This window comes from Pholcus phalangioides, unplaced genomic scaffold, assembly GCF_987345545.1.
Source record: "Pholcus phalangioides strain wild (caught in Gottingen) unplaced genomic scaffold, Ppha-v1.0 ptg000011l_1, whole genome shotgun sequence".
NCBI classification, from domain to species: domain Eukaryota; kingdom Metazoa; phylum Arthropoda; class Arachnida; order Araneae; family Pholcidae; genus Pholcus; species Pholcus phalangioides.
The window spans coordinates 40,492,911-40,512,658 of NW_028301604.1; the positions used below are offsets into that span (position 1 = coordinate 40,492,911).

General features: G+C 35.9%; 1 protein-coding gene across 5 annotated transcripts in view; it reads left to right on the forward strand.

The window, feature by feature from the left end:
* The window catches only part of sev (receptor protein-tyrosine kinase sevenless), a 1,896,734-nt gene that overhangs the window by 1,575,166 nt on the left and 301,820 nt on the right, over positions 1 to 19,748 (forward strand). For all 5 annotated transcript variants that reach the window (XM_089239534.1, XM_089239532.1, XM_089239533.1 and 2 more), the window contains one exon: positions 808 to 909. In XM_089239534.1, the coding sequence (XP_089095660.1) occupies positions 808 to 909 (102 nt within the window). The remainder of the gene's footprint in view (positions 1 to 807; positions 910 to 19,748) is intronic.

Genomic DNA, 19,748 nt, shown 5'->3' on the forward strand with positions numbered 1-19,748 from the left:
TGTTCAAATGTTTTTTTGGGTGAAATCATCACCGTGAAATTTTCAGATTGCCACATTCATGCGAGCGAAGCCGCGGGTAACAGCTAGTTTTTATAATTGCTCCTAAAAAGTATATAACAATTTAAATCACGAAATCAAATGAAAAAAATATATCAAAATATTGAAAAATATTAATAATTATAACTATCAACCTCTGTGATTTCTTGAGTTATAAGTAGAACACAAATATGTGGGTCTTCTTTTCTGTTGTGCTTTTATTCGTATTTGTGCTTTATTTGATTAAGTTTCAATTTCAAATAAGTATAAAATATTAAACGATTACTAATTGTATCGATTTTTAATCAATATGATCATACATAGTAAATTACAATTAATATATGTAAGTCAAATTATGAGTGCTGTATAACAGATATGATCTGTTGCCAAGTATGTAGACCTACTGTATATGTTAATCAATGAATTCTGGACGGTTCGTATGATCTCTTGGATAAAATATTAGAATGTATATGTGTTTGTATCTGTGTTAATGCATTGTTTTGTGTCAATTAAATTTCAAATTTCAATCGAGTTTATGCCAATACCACAAATTCCAGCACCATAAAAGATATCCGAGATTATTGTTTTATTGTAAAATGTTTAATTTTTTCTTTAAAGTGAATAAGATAACCGATATGTAATGTTATCAATCATATTCCTAGCATTAGCAATTTTTTTTCTGATTCTTAGTAAATAATCCCTTGTAATGAGAGAGCATGCCGAGGATATTCATTTACTATATATGTAACTTGTCAATAATTTCTTTTTCAGCAATAATCAATATGGAAGAAGAACGATTTGGTTTAATATTTACAGCATCTTCTGTGGCAATACTTATTGTTGTTCTGGTATTCATCGCATCTATTTTTCTCTGTGAGTATGCAATTGCACTTACAAAAATCGAGTGAAAGATTTTTTGATGAATGATTGAATTGTATTTCATTCATATGCATTAAGGTTTGAATCAAAGCTGATAAGGAGGGGGTGGGTCTAGCAAAAATATGTATTCAAGAGAATTTCAACATGTACATGTAGAGAAAAAAAAAACCAATACTTTTTGCAAGCAATAGAAAAAGAAATGCACAGCTTCGATTAATTGAGTTTCGAGAAATCCAATTTGCTTCTGAAAAATCGACTAAGGTGCATTAAACGGCATCTGTTCAACTTTCAACGACAATACCTAACATATAACTTCAACCATAGCCTGTGACGAAAGCTTCACGCGTTATGTATAGATGATTGTTTCGAAGACAATGAATGACTATTTTTATAGTGCTTGCTATAATCTTCAAAATTTTGCATATTGTTATAGTAGAGTAGATTACCTGATTTAATTTAACCATCCACCGGGCATCAGTTTTCTGTCGAATCGTTCTCAAAACGGCACGTCAAAAACACGAAAACGTTCCAAAATTGTCAGGCTTCTCTAGTAAAACACGTTGCCTACCCCCGTTCTGAACAGCGGTATATAACACCACCGACAGTGTGGTGGTAATAAAGATTGACATTTCGGTACCGCCCAGCCCGTAACACTTTTTCCTTCTTGGTACGAAACGTTTTATTTCCCCTATGGTATTTGCAATACGGCACATTCAAAGGCGGTAAGAACGAGTCTCTTCATTGACTGCAAAAACTGGTAGAAAGGAACTTGCACTCAGAATTCTGTTCGTTTATTGACTTTTCATTTCTTTTTCAGAAACAATTCCATGATAGAAATACTTGGAGTTTCGGACGCACCAGTTAATATTTTTTTTTGCAGTAAAAAACAAACCCTCGTTTGGAGGGAAGAAAAGGTGACCCCCCCCCCCCCGAAAGAATTCTGTTCACGCTACTGCTCGTACATATATGTAAAAGGTTTTGTAAAAAAACAGTCGGGTAAAAAATAAACATTCTATTCTTAAATTTAGATAAAAGTGAGGGGAAATAAAAATGCCGTTTCTCTCATAAACAAAGCGGTCACTCAATTATGAACTGTGAGCTCTGCAATCCCTTCCCAGGGCAAGCGCGGGTCCAGAGAGGGGAGACGAATAATATTGTGAAAATGAAAATTTTTCTGTCCCGTAAAATGCGGGATTATCCGATACACCTACACAAAAAAGCCAGGTACTCACTGTACCGATATCTATTCGCAGCTGGAGATTCATTTATTTACATCCACAAAAGGCTGGTTGCATTAACATTGCGCGGAGAGGGGAAGAAGGAAAAAAAAGAAAAGAGCACGATAAAAATCAAAAAGAAAGGACCAAATAATGACAAACTACATATATGGGGAGCATTGAATTAAAATAAGTATCTGACCAAGAAACTCGAAATGTCAGAGCTTGATAGTCGTTTCCAAAATAACGCGTACGTTGGTGTGAAAGATGCCTCAATTTATAATAATCATCAATGATTATGTATGATTCCAAGTTCATATTGGCAAATATGATAATCTTTCAATTAATTATTTGATTAAGTGAACATAACTCTTGTCCAGGATGATGATTCCGAATGGCAATGTTTGTTTTGTTTGCACATTTATAGGTGTGAAGAAGGGCTGCTGTGGTAGTCGAGTGGTCATAGTGACGGACTCGCATCGCGAGGATCCGGGTTCGAACCCCACCCGGTCCCCGATCTCCCCGTTAAAAAGTCTCGCCACAGAGAGCAACCGGCCTACAACGTAAAAAATATTCAATCATTACACTTCACTCACAATTTGAAGTATAGATGGCAGCACTGAAATATCAAGCACAACACTAGCTACACACTCAGATTGTTAGGTGCACTCACTTTGTTCCAGACTCTGCCACGAAGCTGGGCTGGAAGAGATCTCAGCAACGGGATAAGTCCAGTGGCAGAGCCCCTGGCGTACATTCATTCAGGTGTGAAAAAGGCCAACATTTTACAAGACTGATAAAGGTTTTTATAGATATGTTTCTATCTTCTTCACACTTAATTTAATTTGATTCAATTTTTATTGCAAAATATGTGAGTAGTATGGGCAGCGGTATACCGCGCTTTTTTGGCACGCTCCATCTCCGGGGACCCTCCGCCTCTAGGTATTTACTGAGATATAGTATGATATGGACTCCGTGGACCCTCCGTCTCTGTGTTTATCCCCACTTTCGGTATCTCGAATGAAATCTCTCTCTTATCTCGAGTTTTTGTCTTCAACTATTACTTTTTATTTCATTCACTAGAAATTTCTTATATATTTCTAATAAAAGCTACTGTTCGTGGGGGGGGGGGGATTTTCTTTGTGATGCCGCTTTTCTTTTACTTCCGTTGATGATACTTTCCACTAGTGTACAAATTATGCTGCTTCGCTAAAAATTGAATAAAGAATGATTGCTCTGGGGTATTTTTTATGAATTTTGAGGGGATGCCAATTCATTGTTTCTGCTGAAAACAAATAAAGTCGAATTCAGTTATAACGAACTCCAAGAGACCAAATCATACATGAGAAAAAATACCCGCGAAATTTAATTTTTTAAAACTACATTGCTGTATAACTCAAGAAACTGTAATTGCATAAAATTACTGTTGTTTCAATCGCAAGTGTTCATATGCCATTCCTTTCAATTTAACAGGAAAAACGTAATTTTAAACATATTTAAGACGGTCTTAACGTCATTTGGTTTGCTGATTGGTGTCTGTATGCAATCCAAGAAGATTGAATGTATTGGGACTTCCTCTAAGATTGACACTACACCTTTAAAGTTTTTTAATCGATACTGCAATGATTCCTATTAATTATCTGACCTACTACTTAAGCCTGCTGCTGGCCTAGTACTGGCCTTTGACCTTTGAAGACCAAACACACCCAGCTTCCCATCTCATTGAGATATCGAAGCTTTCCCGGAGGATGGATATGTCTGGAAATTTTATTAGATATCTTCAGGATAATAAATAAAAATATTACATATAGATTGCACATATAAATTCACACATAATCAATGTTCGTCAATGGACGGATCATAATATACGGAGGAAAAAATATCAACTATAAAATCTACATCATAATCTTCCGAAAGTTCTTGATTTCATCCGAAGATGAACACTAGCGTCCATGCGCTCTAAACAGCGTCCCTTGACACTGTGGTCATAGCCTTGTTAAGATATAATATATATAATCTCAATTTTTACAAGTTGATCAGACATTCATCAGTACGAAATGTCGATAGGCGCCTACTACTGGACTGCAACATCCCAAATAATTTCAATGTAATTTTCCTATCCTGCAAGAACAATGTTGTGGACATTAGAAAAAAAAATCTTTAAGGGCGTATGACCACATTTAAAGCAATTTAAATTCGTTTAAGACTCACTGCGTCTGCTGATTTCTCAGAAAAGTGCAATAAGTTCTCACGTAAGTCTTAACTTTGAAATGTCCGTAACCGGCTGAATTCATCTCTTTGTATCTGTCAACCTAAAATTTATGGTTTTTAGTGTTGATAATACGCATGCAAAACCAATTCAGCGACGCGTTTTCACAATCTGCAAAAACTGCTTGGATTTGATCGTTTGAAATGATGTCTAAATGCCAAAGATTTGGAGAGTTCGAATCAAAATGAAAATGTCAAATAATTGAAATTGTTCTTCGTATAAATGAAATATTTTAATATTGAAAGCTATATATAGAGATTAATCGTGACCGTAGTCAAACATCTAATAAATGTCAAATTTTGTCATAAAACTGAGAGTGAGGCGCGAATCCTCTTGCGCACAAGTACAATTTCGTGACATTTACGCACAACCGAGCCCCTCTTGGTTATTTTTCTTTTTTTCTCCCCACCCTTTCTTCCTTTTGTTTCCTTCCTAAATTTATAAATGTAAAAAGGACATAATCATTATAAAAAGGACTGTATTCCGATCAAATTGCCGAATTTTAATTACTTCAGTGCAAAAATGTCAGATTTTTCTTTGGGTGGGGGGGGGGATACAGTCAAACCTCATTATAATGAACTCCAAGATACCGGAGAAATCACTTCGTAATAACGAAATTTCGTTACAAAGGAATTCCAGATTTTTATATTGTTCCTATGTAAACTTGTCCGGGGATTAGAAAAGTTTTCGTTAAAACGATATTTTTTCCCGTTATAACGTATTCGTTAAAACGAGAGTCGACTTTATTTCGTCCCAAACTATTTTTTTACGTGTATATGCAGGCTCATGGGTAACAGGGCGTATGGCACTTTACTGGCGGGCCGTTAGTCTTAGAGACATACCCAACTAGAAAAGAAAAAGTATCCAAATCACGTGTCCACACACAACTCAGATATGTCATTCATGTTGTAAGGGGTTGTACAGTTATAAAGTAAAACAAAATTTTTATACCGTCCCCGTGTGCCAAAGAACATAATTAAGAAGTTCTTGCTCTGTCTTTCCCGATGCCAACTAAAATAATTTCACGTTTCTAAGTGCAATATTCACCGAGATATGCGAATTCGAAAAATTGAGGAAATTTGGGAAAAACAGCATTAAATGCGGGTAAAATGGTTTCCCCTCATTCAATGCTGTTAATCGAATATCTCAGTGAAAATTTGAACTTAGACACGTTGAATTTTTTTGTTGTAGGCCAGGAAACAACTTTCCAATTGGGTTTTGGAGCACAGGGTGTCCGTATAAAAAGTTAACATTTTTATTTTAATAACTATGCAACCCCTGGCAACATGAATCAAATATCTGAGTACTACACATTATTTGGGTACTTTTTCCAACTGGAAGTATGTATCTAGGACCAAGGTTCGCCTGTAAAATGTCATATGCCCCGTTACCTATGCGTCCTGTATATTAAATATAGTACGGACTCTTATGTGAAATATTGTTCTGTGTTTAAGCCAACTCGCACGTTGCTTCGTCCACCTGCGAGAGAGCGGCCACATTATGAACCAAAAAGCCACTTGAAGGTAGCTTGTCATCCAATGAAATATCAGATTTTCACCGTATCGAAATTGAAGTCAACAAACTGATAATTTTCGTATTTGAAAATCTGATTATTTATATTTTCCGATGGGCTCGAAATCCTGATGATGAATCATTATTATATTCACATGAACAGCTTTGTCACTGCGTACATGGTTTAGCCGGAATGAATGGTTCAAACAATTATTCAAAAAAATTTCACACATATTTTAGTTCATTTTTTTTAATTCATAGTAGGGCTACAACATAAACCTATATCCTTGATACATGTATTATTGTTGAAAACGATGTGGAAGGTTGAACTTTTCAATTGTGATTCATTTGTGTGGTTACTTCCTCATTACTACTTTTATCCGCATGAAGAGAATGAAATTAATATAACTGCATGCTACCACTTTTTGTGATGTTTATCATTATGAGAATGCTATTTTTCTATGAATGCTATCGCTAATTTATTCTATTTTGGAAGCTGCAACTGACATTTCTCAATGAAACCATAACCATTTACACACAAAAAAACTAATTTGGAAATAATACAAATTTCATCCAGTACAGTAACTTGATGACATTGTGCCGTCTTCAAGCGCAGAGTTGCATTGTTACATTGATTGAAAATAATTGATTCTATTTTTTACTGTATTCTATTATATTTGTTTTGCTTTTTCATTATTTTCATAAATTAAAAATTATTCAAATTAAATTCAAACATTTATACTTCAGACAATTTTTGAATAACTACCTTCTAATGGGAAAACGGGGGGGGAGGAAGGGGGAGTAGAAAATTATTCATGTTCGCAAGGGGGGACCACAGGAATGAGAAATGGGTGAAAGGGGGCCACGGACAAAAAAAGGTTGAGAACCACTGCGATAGGATATTTTGTTCCCGATTTCTGAAGATGTCGATTTCATGTCTGAACCAAATAGGCTTGCTATCGTATATAAAAAAAAAATACGTAGCTCTATTTTTAATGTGACATAGGATCTAATTATTTTGTTTTCAACTTAGAGATAATTCGCTCCCCATAAAAATTATTTTCCAGTCTAATTATTATTATTTTCCTTTTTTTGTTAAATCGATGTTCTATGCTGGTCACGTGATCAGCCTCGTTATTTCAGGTATAATTTTTTAAATCCAAAAAAAAGAGGGCGACACTAAACGTTTTTAATTTGTTGTCTCTTTAATTTGAAACAGATACACAAATTAATTTATCTGATTGACACGGCTTCCCGATACCGTCAATGTTATTGTGACACATACACCTCTCGAATTCCACGGACCTTTCGCAACACCTCTAACGTAAACAATCTTTTAATTACCTCATTGATTCATGATTAATTTGTCTCGTTTTTATTTGATTTACATGCATCGACATGTGAATGTTGTCATCTTGCTTTGTTATCGTTTTATTCAATCAGACATATAACAATAACACTCGTATTCTGATTTCACCAACAATACTTAATGATTTTCACCCTTCACTATATGGTGGCATTCCGTTTTGTTATCGTTTCATCCAACCAGAGGGATATTTTAATATAATAATAATAAAAAAAAATTGGAGGGCGACACTGAACGTTTTTTAGTTTTTCATTGTCACTTTATTCATAGCATTTATTTTATTTTATCACTTTTATTTTATTTTTTTATTCACTTCAAATACTTAAAAATGTATTAATTTCACTTTATTTTATTTATCCAACTTATTCTATATGTTTTACTTTATTCAAACTTTTATTCAAAAATTTTGATATTTTCTTTATTTTAATATCTTTTTCATTTCGTTTATTTTTTAATCATTCAAAATTTTATTTTTTAATATTTCATCGTTATTATCTATGTGTCAACATTTTATTTTCATTTCTTTATTTTTTATCGTTATTATTTCATCTATATCGTTTTTTCACTATCTTTGTTATTTTCATTGATATTATTTTTTAAATTTAAACCTACTTTTAGTTTTTCATTATATCACTTTATTCATGCTTTTATTTTAACAATTTTATTTTTTTATTCACTTCAAACACTTAAAAATTTATTTTGCTTTATCCAACTTATTCTCTATTTAATTATTCAAACTTATATTCGAAAATTTAATTTTTTCTTTATTTTATCTATTTGATTTTATTATCTTAGTGTCATCATATTATTTTCATTTCGTTTATTTTTCAATGATTCAAAATTTTATTTTTTAATGTTTCATCGTTTATCTATTTGATTTTTATTATCTTTGTGTCAACATTTTATTTTCTTTATGTTTTTATCGTTACTATTCATCTATATATCGTTTTTTCATTATCTTTGTTATTTTATTTGTAATCATTCGATTTTTATTTACTTAAAATTGTTTATTTTGTCGTTTGAAGATTTTACATTTCTTAAATGATTTTATATATATATATTAATTAAAATGTTATGTGAATAACCTTCACGCGTAGTTCAAAAAATGAGACAGACTACAAATTTATTCAGTTCGATTATTTATTCACATCAAGATATCGATTGCGTGCTCGATAAGTTTATACATTTGTCTGGAATTTAAATTAATTCCTTTTATCGTCGGTGTGTTATTAACAAAAACACGAATGACATAAATTGTATTACATTTCGTGAAATAAACACCATCACCAAGAGGTTGGGAACGAGAACAGTTTCCTCTAAATTTGAAGCTGGGGTCGTCGTACACATTCAATGCAAGGCTAGATAAAGTGATAATTATAATCACGGACACAACGATGATCCCGATCAAGGCTTTCCCGGTCTCTTCACGGCTAAAAAATTTTCTCTGGGCCGTCACAGAGCTATCCTTTGGCACGTCTTGCATAACTCTGTACTTATCACGATCTCCACTGGAAGTGACAAATGCTAGCGGGATTTCAGCAATTAATATGCTTCATTATGAAAAATCGACGTGGTCTTTCTAATGTTAAACTGTATTTACGTTGAATTGGGTATGAAAACCGTGTCTCTGACATGTTTCAATGAATAAAATTTTCATAACTTAAGAAAATATTCATTTCCTGCCGTTTTATGAAATATCAATGTTTCTTACATTTCTGCTGAAAAGATTTCTATTATCAATCCGGGAAGTTACTCCGGCTTACGTACTATAAAATATTATATCTGTATGTTTATTCGAGTTTTTTTCATGAATTTTACGTTCCTTAGCAGACATTGTTACCACGAGAGGCATGTTTTTTCGAATAGTGATGAGATTAAGAAAAGGCTAAAAATAAACTACTGTATCCGATATGACTGGTGTCAACTAAAGAGTGGACATGACATTTTAACTTTTATTCTTTCTCTCACCAATTTTCTCAGAAGCATGTGTGCATTCAATAAAATAATAATACTTTTATAAAAAAAAGGGATAAATAACATGAAAAAATTTTAAAACTCATAAAAATGATAAAAATGTTAAAACTCATAAAAATGTTAAAACTCATAAAAATGCTAAAAATGTTAAAACTCATAAAAATGCTAAAAATGATAAAACTCATAAAAATGATAAAACTCATAAAAATGATAAAACTCATAAAAATGATAAAAATGTTAAAACTCATAAAAATGATAAAACTCATAAAAATGATAAAAATGTTAAAACTCATATAAATGATTAAAAAAAAAAATAATCCACAAGGAATTTTTAGCCAGCAAGACTTCAAAATGAAAGTCCTTTTTTACTGTTTCTAAATCGCATGTTATATCGTGACCTACGTGAGTGACACTTATTACTTTCAAAGGTCACGCTTAGAATGACCAACTGAACACATTATTCCTCCCTAACTATTCAGTGTGAATCCATTGTTTCTTTCATAAAAGTTCTCACGGTGAATGCTTTCCAAAATCAGTTTTTGGTTTCCAATCTTTAATTCCGACATATTCAATTTCTCGAGATGAACGAATTCTCAGCTGTTTTCTCTCATTCAATTTACTATCTTTTACTAATTTTAACATATGCTATTTCAAATGAAATTAAATTTATTATTTTTATACATACAGAAAAAATTGAATTATGGGAAACATATATACCATCTAGAGAAAAATGCCTGTACCGACGATTAAAAAAATTACATTGTTATTAAGGGATAAATAAAATATTTATAAAATTAAAAAAAAATAATAAAAAAACACAAGACAAAATTACTGATGTAAAATAAAAAATAAACACAGAAAAAATACATACAAACACAATATATAAGGGAAAATTCTTAATTTATGATGAAAAATGCAAGAGAAACAAGACAACTTTACGTTCACATAAAATTCCAAGATTTAACGAAATGAAATGATTTTTTCAGCTGCTGTCGTAACGGGCAATTAAATTTTTTTAGTTAGTGATTAAAAAAAATTTAATTTCTCAAACTTCTTCGTGGCCTCCGTATCAGTAGCCGTGGCTCCCCTTTTGTGAGATTTTCATCCATGGCCCCCCTGGAATATCCTAGGGCCCAACTGGGGCCATGTGGCCCCCCGGTTAAGAACCACTGATCGCATCAAAAATAGAGCTACGTATTTTTTTATATACGATGATAAGGTGGTGGTTTAGTAAGTTTGTGTGGTTCATTGGTTAGCACATCAGGCTGGAGATCGGGGTTTTATCAGCTGTCATGGGTTCGAATCCTGACATGAAATAGTTTCTTTTCCAAATGAATAAAATTGGTCGATACCAACCGCAATTTTGAAAATATATCGGACATCTTCCCAGGCGATAGGAAGTCTGGTTCAAAAGGTGCGAAATCCGGCTAAAAAGGAAGTCGGTGAAAAAAACGCGCGAAAACCGAGAAACGACACTGGCGCCACCTAGTGTCGTAAATGGGCATAGCCCCAGAGCGAAGCAGCATAATTTGTACACTAGTGGAAAGTATCATCAACGGAAGTAAAAGAAAAGCGGCATCACAAAGAAAATCCCCCCCCCCCCCCACGAACAGTAGCTTTTATTAGAAATATATAAGAAATTTCTAGTGAATGAAATAAAAAGTAATAGTTGAAGACAAAAACTCGAGATAAGAGAGAGATTTCGTTCGAGATACCGAAAGTGGGGATAAACACAGAGACGGGGGGTCCACGGAGTTCATATCATACTATATCTCAGTAAATACCTAGAGACGGAGGGTCCCCGGAGATGAGCGTGCCAAAAAAGCGCAGTATACCGCTGCCCATACAACTTATGTGTAGTGCACACATCATTTACGTGTGAAAATTATTAATTGCTATAATAACGAGAAGAAAAGAGGTTATAAATTTTTCCATATTTATATGAAACTTTCCATTTTTATTCGGGAATTATGAATAGTCGCATGCAAAAGTGTTGAAATATAGTGAAATTCAATCAAACTTTCTCTATCGAGATCATTGGTGATTACTCAGAACCACTGAACAGGTGTTCACTTTTACAGTATAAAAATGTTAGAAATTAATTTATAATATATAGGGCATTTTAACATTAAAATTTAGTATAGAAACCAATTGCGACCGAAGTCAGATGAAGAATAAATATGAAAGTTGTATAAATGAGGTTACCACCCCTACCAAGAGCCAAATAAAATGGACAATAAAGGCTGTCCTGTAAAATATGGGACGATGAAACGAACTTACACAATTCGCCCCTCCCGTCACATCGTCCTGGATCACGACCTCCTATATAACATAGGTTAATAGGAGATATACCCTCCTCCTTTTATATAGGATATACCTTTATACCCTATATACAGGGCGGTAACTATCGACCGCCCAATAATTACACACGTGATTCCTTGTGAAAAACTAATACGGAAAAGTGTTTTCCGTTTTTTGATTTGACGCATAATTAGTGAGTTATAACGTTTTAAAAATTGATGACGTCGCTTCAAAATCCTGCCAAATTCACCGAACGAACACCAAACTTGGCGTTTTTTTAAACTGAACAATGATACAAGAAATCGAAAAAGTAAACCAGTTTTTTTTTCCTCTTTTGTTGTATGTATGTGTGCACTTTCCACGCGGTTGTTAATTTTTACGATTTTCCAAGATTGCAGAGTTTTTGAATGCATCTGTAACATAAAAAAAAAATAATAAAAATTCTGAAATTTTGCTCAAATATGTTACTCGCCACGTGTTGAACCTCAACTTTAGAAATTAACCCAAGTATTTTTTAAAACAAATACTGAATTCTACGATTTTTGAAATTTATACCGTTTTTCAAACTTCATAAAATTCTAACTGGATGATCAGACATCGAAGTTCGAGGTTCATCATCATTCCGTAATAATATTTTTACAAAATTTCAGAATTTTTGGTGTAGTAGGTATTTTCATATCTTTTAAACGGAGATGAGCTCAAAAACTGCAATTTGTGAAAATCGCGTTCAAAGCGTTTTTTCTTGTTTACGTTTAAACTGCAATCCATTAATTTTTAATTTTATTTTGGAAAAAAAAACAAATTAACCCGATTCCCACGATGTTTTTGGCATTTGATTTTCACAATTGAATGAAATGTTTTTCTAAATCATGTTTGAAAAATCGACTTCAGGGGTCATGAAACCCCTTAAATGAGTAAAGTATCTCCAACAATTTTAAGACGAGATGTTTGTTTCCATTTCCGATTCAGAAGTTTTGGAAGATTTACATGTTGCATCACAGCTTTCGATTGTAATTCTGCAACACAGCTTGAGTAACGCAACAAGCATAATGAATGAAATCGATCACAGTTACAAATTGTCACGATGACACCTAACAATTTTTACGGCATCTCATTAATGTTATGAATGTGTGTATGAAACAGTAGGCCCCTACTCGAAACCATATTTAGAACAACAGACAGTAAAGACATGGCTTTCATTTCGAAAATTGAGAGCTGGGGGAAGGGGGATGTAAGCATGATTTTTCGGAAAAAAATTAAGAAACAAAATACACAACACACGTATAAGAGCAAAAAGACGGCAAAATTAGTAGTTCCTACTGCGGCGACATCCTGAAGTCCGCCTATGTGAAGTGGATCCCCGGGAGCAACTGCCCCCTTATAAACACACGCCTCCTTCAGACACATTCCTTCAGAAAATTTGACTTCATAGTGAAAGAGAACAAATTACCACATTTTGGCAAAAAAGTATTGATTTGGTTAAAAAATTTTTTCAAGTAGATCTCATTTACGCTTTACAAATCTGGTGATAAATTTGCCAATATAATGGATGAAACTAACACGTAAGCTAAACGTAACAACAAGGTTATACTATTACACTACATTGAGTGAAAAGCGCCAATCGTGAAAGAAAAAGGCCGACTGGGCTTCTAATGGGATTGAATATTTCAGTACATTTTCAAGAAGTGACAACCCACTGCTGGCGGAAAAAGTTACTTTTTTTGGGTGTTTGGAGCATAACTGACCGTTAGAAAAATTGTACGTCACAAAAATTCAAAGCATCATAACTCATTAAATATTCGTCGGATCCTAAAACGGAAAACAGTTTTCTGTATTAGTTTTTCACAAGGAATCACGTGTGTGATTATTGGGCATCGGGTAATTTGCTGTTCAAAATATTCTTCATCTCCTGATCCAGCACAGATAGCTGTGATTTCTCGATGGCATGTCGGTTGAATTTTTCTTCGGGTACGAGAATCATTTTTTTAATGAATTCCATTTCACTCGCCAATCAAACTCGATATCAAACCGATTGCCGCAGGTAATAGAACTTGCAAAAATCCTCCTTTTTGCATTAGTATTTTTCTCTTTTTATACAAGGGCACTTTCTTCGCTGCCAAATTCCGAAGAGAGGTTTTATGCCTGCGAAGTTTTGTTTTTTGTTTGAGTGATATAGGTATATTTCCTTTCAGCAAATTTAGGGCACATTCGCAAATGGTTTTTATATCTGAATTAGGAAGTTTCTTAAGTAATTCTTTGCGTTTGTTTTGAGGGCAGCCGCACAACAGTTTCAACACTTGTTGCTTTCTCCTAAACATATCGTTGAATGAGTGCTTCTGTGTGAGACTCAAATATTTTATTCATTCTCACTTTCGAGGTTGGTAGACGTATTGCGTTTGCGTAGGAAGAACACCTGAACGTAGACGCATTTTCTCAGGCGTTTCTTGTTTCAGGTCGATGAGGAGATAAGAATACGGTTCCTTCGTCGAATCTTCGTAAGATTGTTGGAAGAATTTCAATTTCGTGGGATAAAGCTGCCTCCCGAGATTTGTAATTTGATTCAGATCCCTTCTATTTCTGAACAAGAATATGTAATGTGCATTCAACGTTATTTCACGTAACCCTTTGTGAAAAAAATTCTGAGTGATGAAAATCACTGATAAGTTCCTATGATGACTATACTTGGTGAAGAGTTTGCTCAACTTTTCATCACCTGATAACTCGGACATGAGATCGTCAAAAATGAGTAGGGCATCTCTGACTTCCTCAAAATCACTATCATCTCGAAATTCTACATCTTCGATTTCTCCGTGCAATGGTTGAGATTCTCCGTAGAACCATATCACCTGCTTCGGCAGTGGTTTGATAAGCTTGTCACGGTGTTCGAGTAAACTCTTCAAGAAAAATGTTTTCCCTGAGCCACTAGCTCCCGAGCAAATAGCCGTGAAAGGGTGATGCAACGTTAACGGTTCCATGACAAAAAAGTAATTCGCATCTCATTTTTATTTGACGTAAAATTTTTTTCTTACAAAATTATAAACACGTAAATCGTTTCTCACATTGAAACGAGATACAATGGAATTCATGCTTTCGCCGAAACATTTACAATATACATAATAGATGACGTAGTGTCCACAAACTTTAGTTGTCACTGACTGTAGCGCAACATCATTGTAGACAAGTCGGGGGTATCTCTTGAGAAATTCCACAATGTTTCCCTTTTAGAAGGCCGAGGGTGGTCTCCCGAAAGAATCGAAAAACTCTGCCGTCATGTTATCATGCAGATATATAGCTAGCCAATGTGTTCCAGGTTCTACGTATGTGTCCACGTTCACGATCAAAGCTGCCGGATACTTCCGAACTCTTGCAGGTATCGTATCGCTGGCGTAAACATCTCTGAATACAGCCTCGGGTTCGTGCCTAGGGCTCTTCGAATCTGATCATAATCCATTAGCTTGAAAAATCGCAGAGCACACTCCTGGATTTCGTTATCTCGATTAGACTTTGAAATTCACCGTATATTATTACCGATATGGTTTTGGGTAGAGCATTAGCAAACTTCAATTCCACGCTTAAATTACCCTGTCTGACCAAGTGTAAGTGTCCGCAGTCGCTCTGATCCGGAAGCAATGAAAAACAAAACAGAGTGTAACCGTTTTGAAATTCTTCACGTGTTATATCTATGCCATGATCCTCCTCTGGTCTGAAGAGGTTGTTGTAAGCTCTGACGATGTTCCCGGTTTGAAAGTTGGGCTCCAGAGGTTTGTGTGGAACTGGGCGGCCATCCACATACACTGAAATGAAATTGAGGTCGTAGTGTTTAAAGTCAAAGGGGTTGCTCCTGTACGTACTGTTGAATGCGTCGTTATCTACCAAGCCGATGATCACTCCGCGGGGCATTGCACCCAAATACACGTTATCTTGGACGAAAGACATCGACCCTTGGGCAACTGAGTACACTTTGCAGTGAACTTTGTTGACGGGATACTTGGCGGTATTCTTTTCTATTGCACGTGCATGTCCGATCAAAACGGCTGGATTTAATTTTACTTTACGAACGTAAAGACTCGCGTGCTCTATCAAAATATCGTGATCTGTAGCTGCGGCGATGAGACAGAAAGCGGCTTTCGAACGCACTAGTCGACTTTCATGTCAACCAAGTTGAGTAATAACCTCTGTTGATAAAATATAGAGCAGTGAAGTCGACCGATCAGATCGTAGGATCGGCTTTTTGCTATGTATGTACCTCGCTTTTTCATGCCATCGTTTTTTTCGGGATCCGCCATGAAACCTGCGCTGTCTTTGAAAAACCCCTCCATTGTGAGTGGACCGTCTTTAGCATCCTTTCCGTAATTCAGCAACGTTTCTCTGTATGGATATGTGTGTGAGGAATTTGTGATGTTCCTCCCATTCAGCGAGACATCGACCTGCGAAAACAGTGAATGTAGGAGAAGATTCACCGGGAAAACCGGATCTTTATCAGTTAGTGGTTTGCCATCCTGTTTAGAAACTCTGACTTTGAGGTACAACTGTGTTGATGATAAATCTATGTAATCTTCAGTGCTTCCGGTAACGTTGAACTCCAGTGGACCACCACCATCTTTAATGCTGGAAAGAGGAAGAAATTCTATCCATTCCCCTCCCTCGATCGAAATTTCTGTGGGCGGTAAGTTAAATATGTCCGTTTCGCTTTTCAAACATTCAGGTGAATTTGTCATAATCAAGGCCATTTTCAGATGAAAATATCGGGTGTCGACGCTTTCCTTGCTCTCTTGCGACTGATTATCTTTTTCGTCATACGCTTCCTTTTATGTCCTCCAAGCATCTTCTTTACCTTTGTTGAGGCTTTGTCTGTCAGCACACGACTAGCTACTTTTGCTCTCTCGGACGCTGCTGTTTTCACATCTCGACCTTGAACGACATCGTTCGCGAAATCCACTCCTGATCTCAGAAACTGTTTTCCGATCGCTGTGGCTCCTCTTTTCAAGAAAGGAATAGCAGACCTAAACAATGAACTGAACACGGAACCAAAACCGTAACCTCGTTGGAGGGGTATTCCCTGGTAATATGCAAGTCCTCGACCTGATTGGTTTACGTAATAATCTGCGACGGTAATCACACAGCAGTGGTAAGGTTCGTACGCCATTCTTCACAGATGCCGTAAGCGAAAATGCAACTTCACCAGTAGTTTCCCCTTTTCAAATAGAAAATACCTTCCCGTGTGTGTCTTTATATACACGTGAACAGTTTCAAAATTCTTTCGAGCTAGTGGGACATAATGACCCCTCTCGAAAGTGACGTTAACCATATCCCCGTCTTGTCCGCTGGTCTTCACGATCCTCAGCAGCGGCGCATGTTTCCAACTATTTGAGCTTCGGCTATGTCGCAATAGACATACATCAAGTGAAAATCGAGTTTCGGGTCCACCGTGAAAGGTCCTTCAATTGCAAGATCCCCCGTATTTTTTATTTCGCCGGGAAAAAAGCCTAAGTTCTCTGCTATGCCGCTGGGTAGAATCAATCTGGAGCTCTTCTTCAGATTCACTTTAACCTTTTTGGTTACTCTGTTGAACGTGATTGAGATCTTGTCTTGAAAGTTATGCGATATCGCTTTAATCAGATCTAACGTATTCTCATAAAAGCCGCAAGGTATTTTACCCTTTTTTAGCACTCCATTGCCGACGTCGAATTCAAAGCTGTTTGTCTCTTCCGTTATATTATGGAAAGAATGGGGATAAATAAATCGGATAATGCAACTTCCATGTCAGAGTCGAAGTCTAGTGAGCTGGGAAGCTTAGTGATGAAGTTGGACAGGGTATTGTCTGGGAAAAAATCCCTGGACGCATCACTGGGTAACGTTAGGTAAAACGATGACATTGTGAATGTTGAAGACTGCAAGGAGAGACCAATATTTATAGTACCACCCACGAGGTGAACTTTTCGGGATAATGTTTCCATTTCACAAGATGCTCTGTTTACCATTTTTCTTCCTCTTTCTCAACACTTTTTCGATAGGAAAAAAATCTTCTGGTATTGTTTTAACCATTTCTTCAGCGTAAAAAGTACCTTTTATCTCATCGCCCATCAGGTCCTTCAACTTATAAACAGGTATCGGTCTTTTCACATACTCATTCACCACAAATATCTCATGTGAAAAATTGGACTCGTAGCCTTTCTCAAAAGGATGTTTGGTTCTACTGATGCGCACGTGATCACCCACTTGAAATTTCTGTTTCACTTTTTCTCTTTGTTTCCCATACAGATTATTCCATACTTGTTTTTCATTATCTTTATTCACTTCGGTAGGGCTAAGTTTTATACTGCTGTGAAATGTGTTGTTGTAACTGTGCACCAGATCTTGTAAAATATCGATATATCTGTATGTGTTATGCGGTGAGAAATACTTCCACATTTTTGATTTTAATGTGCGGTTGAATCTTTCGGCTATCGCCGCTTTGATGTCATCGTTTTCAGTGGTGAAAAATTTCACTCCTCTCTCTTTCAGAAACTTTTGAAAACTATTGTTCATGAACTCCTTGCCTTTATCTGTCTGCAGAAGCAATGGCTTCCTTTCTGCAAATAGTTTCTCAAACGCAGCTACCACGCCCCTTCCTGTCTTGTCTTTGAGTGGAACTGCGAACGCGTATTTCGATAACACATCTATGCAAGTCAAAATATAAGGATGCCCGTCATTGAACTGCGAGAGATTCTTCATGTCCACTAAGTCCGCTTGAAATTGTTGGTCTATCGCTCCCACCATAATTCTGTTTCGGGGGAATTTTTTCCTCCTTTGTTTGTGTAGTGTATAAGATTTTTCCCCTTCGAGCCATTGTCTTATCTTCTCTCTCGACACAGTTCCTTTCAATGCCCTGAACAATGCATCAGTACCACCGAAGCTACCCGACCTTCGTGGATCACAATAAATTTTCTCCATTTGATTATCAAATGACGAGAACGAGCTCATTTTATATTTGCTGACTCGTTTCATCTTAATTCCACGGTGACTCCGGACACCACAAGAAACACATGAAGATAAGAAAAGAAGCTCGGGTAAAGTTCACGATGACCCCTCGATAAGACTTTAACGACGATATCAGCAGCTCGGTGGGTGGGAAAGGGGAGGGGGAGCGGGCGGCTCTTCATGCGGCTCCCATAGACATAACATGGGGTTTGCACCCCCATTATATAACTACTTAGCAAGTAATTATTGGACAGGAGCTTCGAGAACTCCAGTTGCTTCAGGTAGCACCGTAGTGCTCGCGAGCAACAGGTTGAAGATGTCTGCTCTAAACCATTATACTACATCTGGTCATGTAGGCCCTATGTGAACAAGAAGCCCAGGGTCACGCGAATATGGGTGGCTTTAAGATGGCCTTGGTTCCACGAACAACTTTGCTGAGTTCGCAAAGTAGTCCCTCCCCCCCCCCTTTTGGTAGCAGTAAGCCAATCTGAAGCCGCAGCTACGCTTATTATTGGAACGCGTGAGGGCGCCGTAGTGTGCCGGCAGCCTAACTGGACACTACGGTTCCGCTGTTGCGGTTGATCTTATCAGCAACCGTGGAATTTCACGTGAAACATACACTGCTGTTAGCAACCGGGGTTTTTTATTTTTTAATGTCACGTGGCATCTCGGGATTGGCTAAATTATTTTCGCCAAGCTGAAGTTGGCTACGATTATCATGCAAATTCGTGCTCATAAGCTGCATTGCAGTAAAACCCCTCTTAACGGACACCCCTCAGATGCGGCCATCCCCCCTCTTTTACGGCCAAATAATAATTTACAGTTGTATAATATATAAAAGTATTTATTTCAAACCCCTGATTAACGGTCACCCCTCTTTCACGGACGAATTTTTTAGTCCTATCAGTGTCCGCAAAAGAGAGGTTTTACTGTATATACTAATAAAAATTTTCAGGTAATTAAATTATTTTGAAAATTAATTTTGAAATTAATTCAAAGTTGAAGAAAGACAACCCAAAAGTTGACCCATTTTTGACCACTTACAATTCGTGCCTAAATCGCACAATTTTTTTTGTATATGATGACTGTGTATATGATGACTGGCTATATTTTTGAAGTTTCAAAAAATTGGACATGAATTTAGCACGTTTTTCTTTGTCATTAAAGTAAATTTACAACTAACTAAATTTTATCACAAAAATTAGAAACTTTGCCTGGTTTTTATTTATACAAA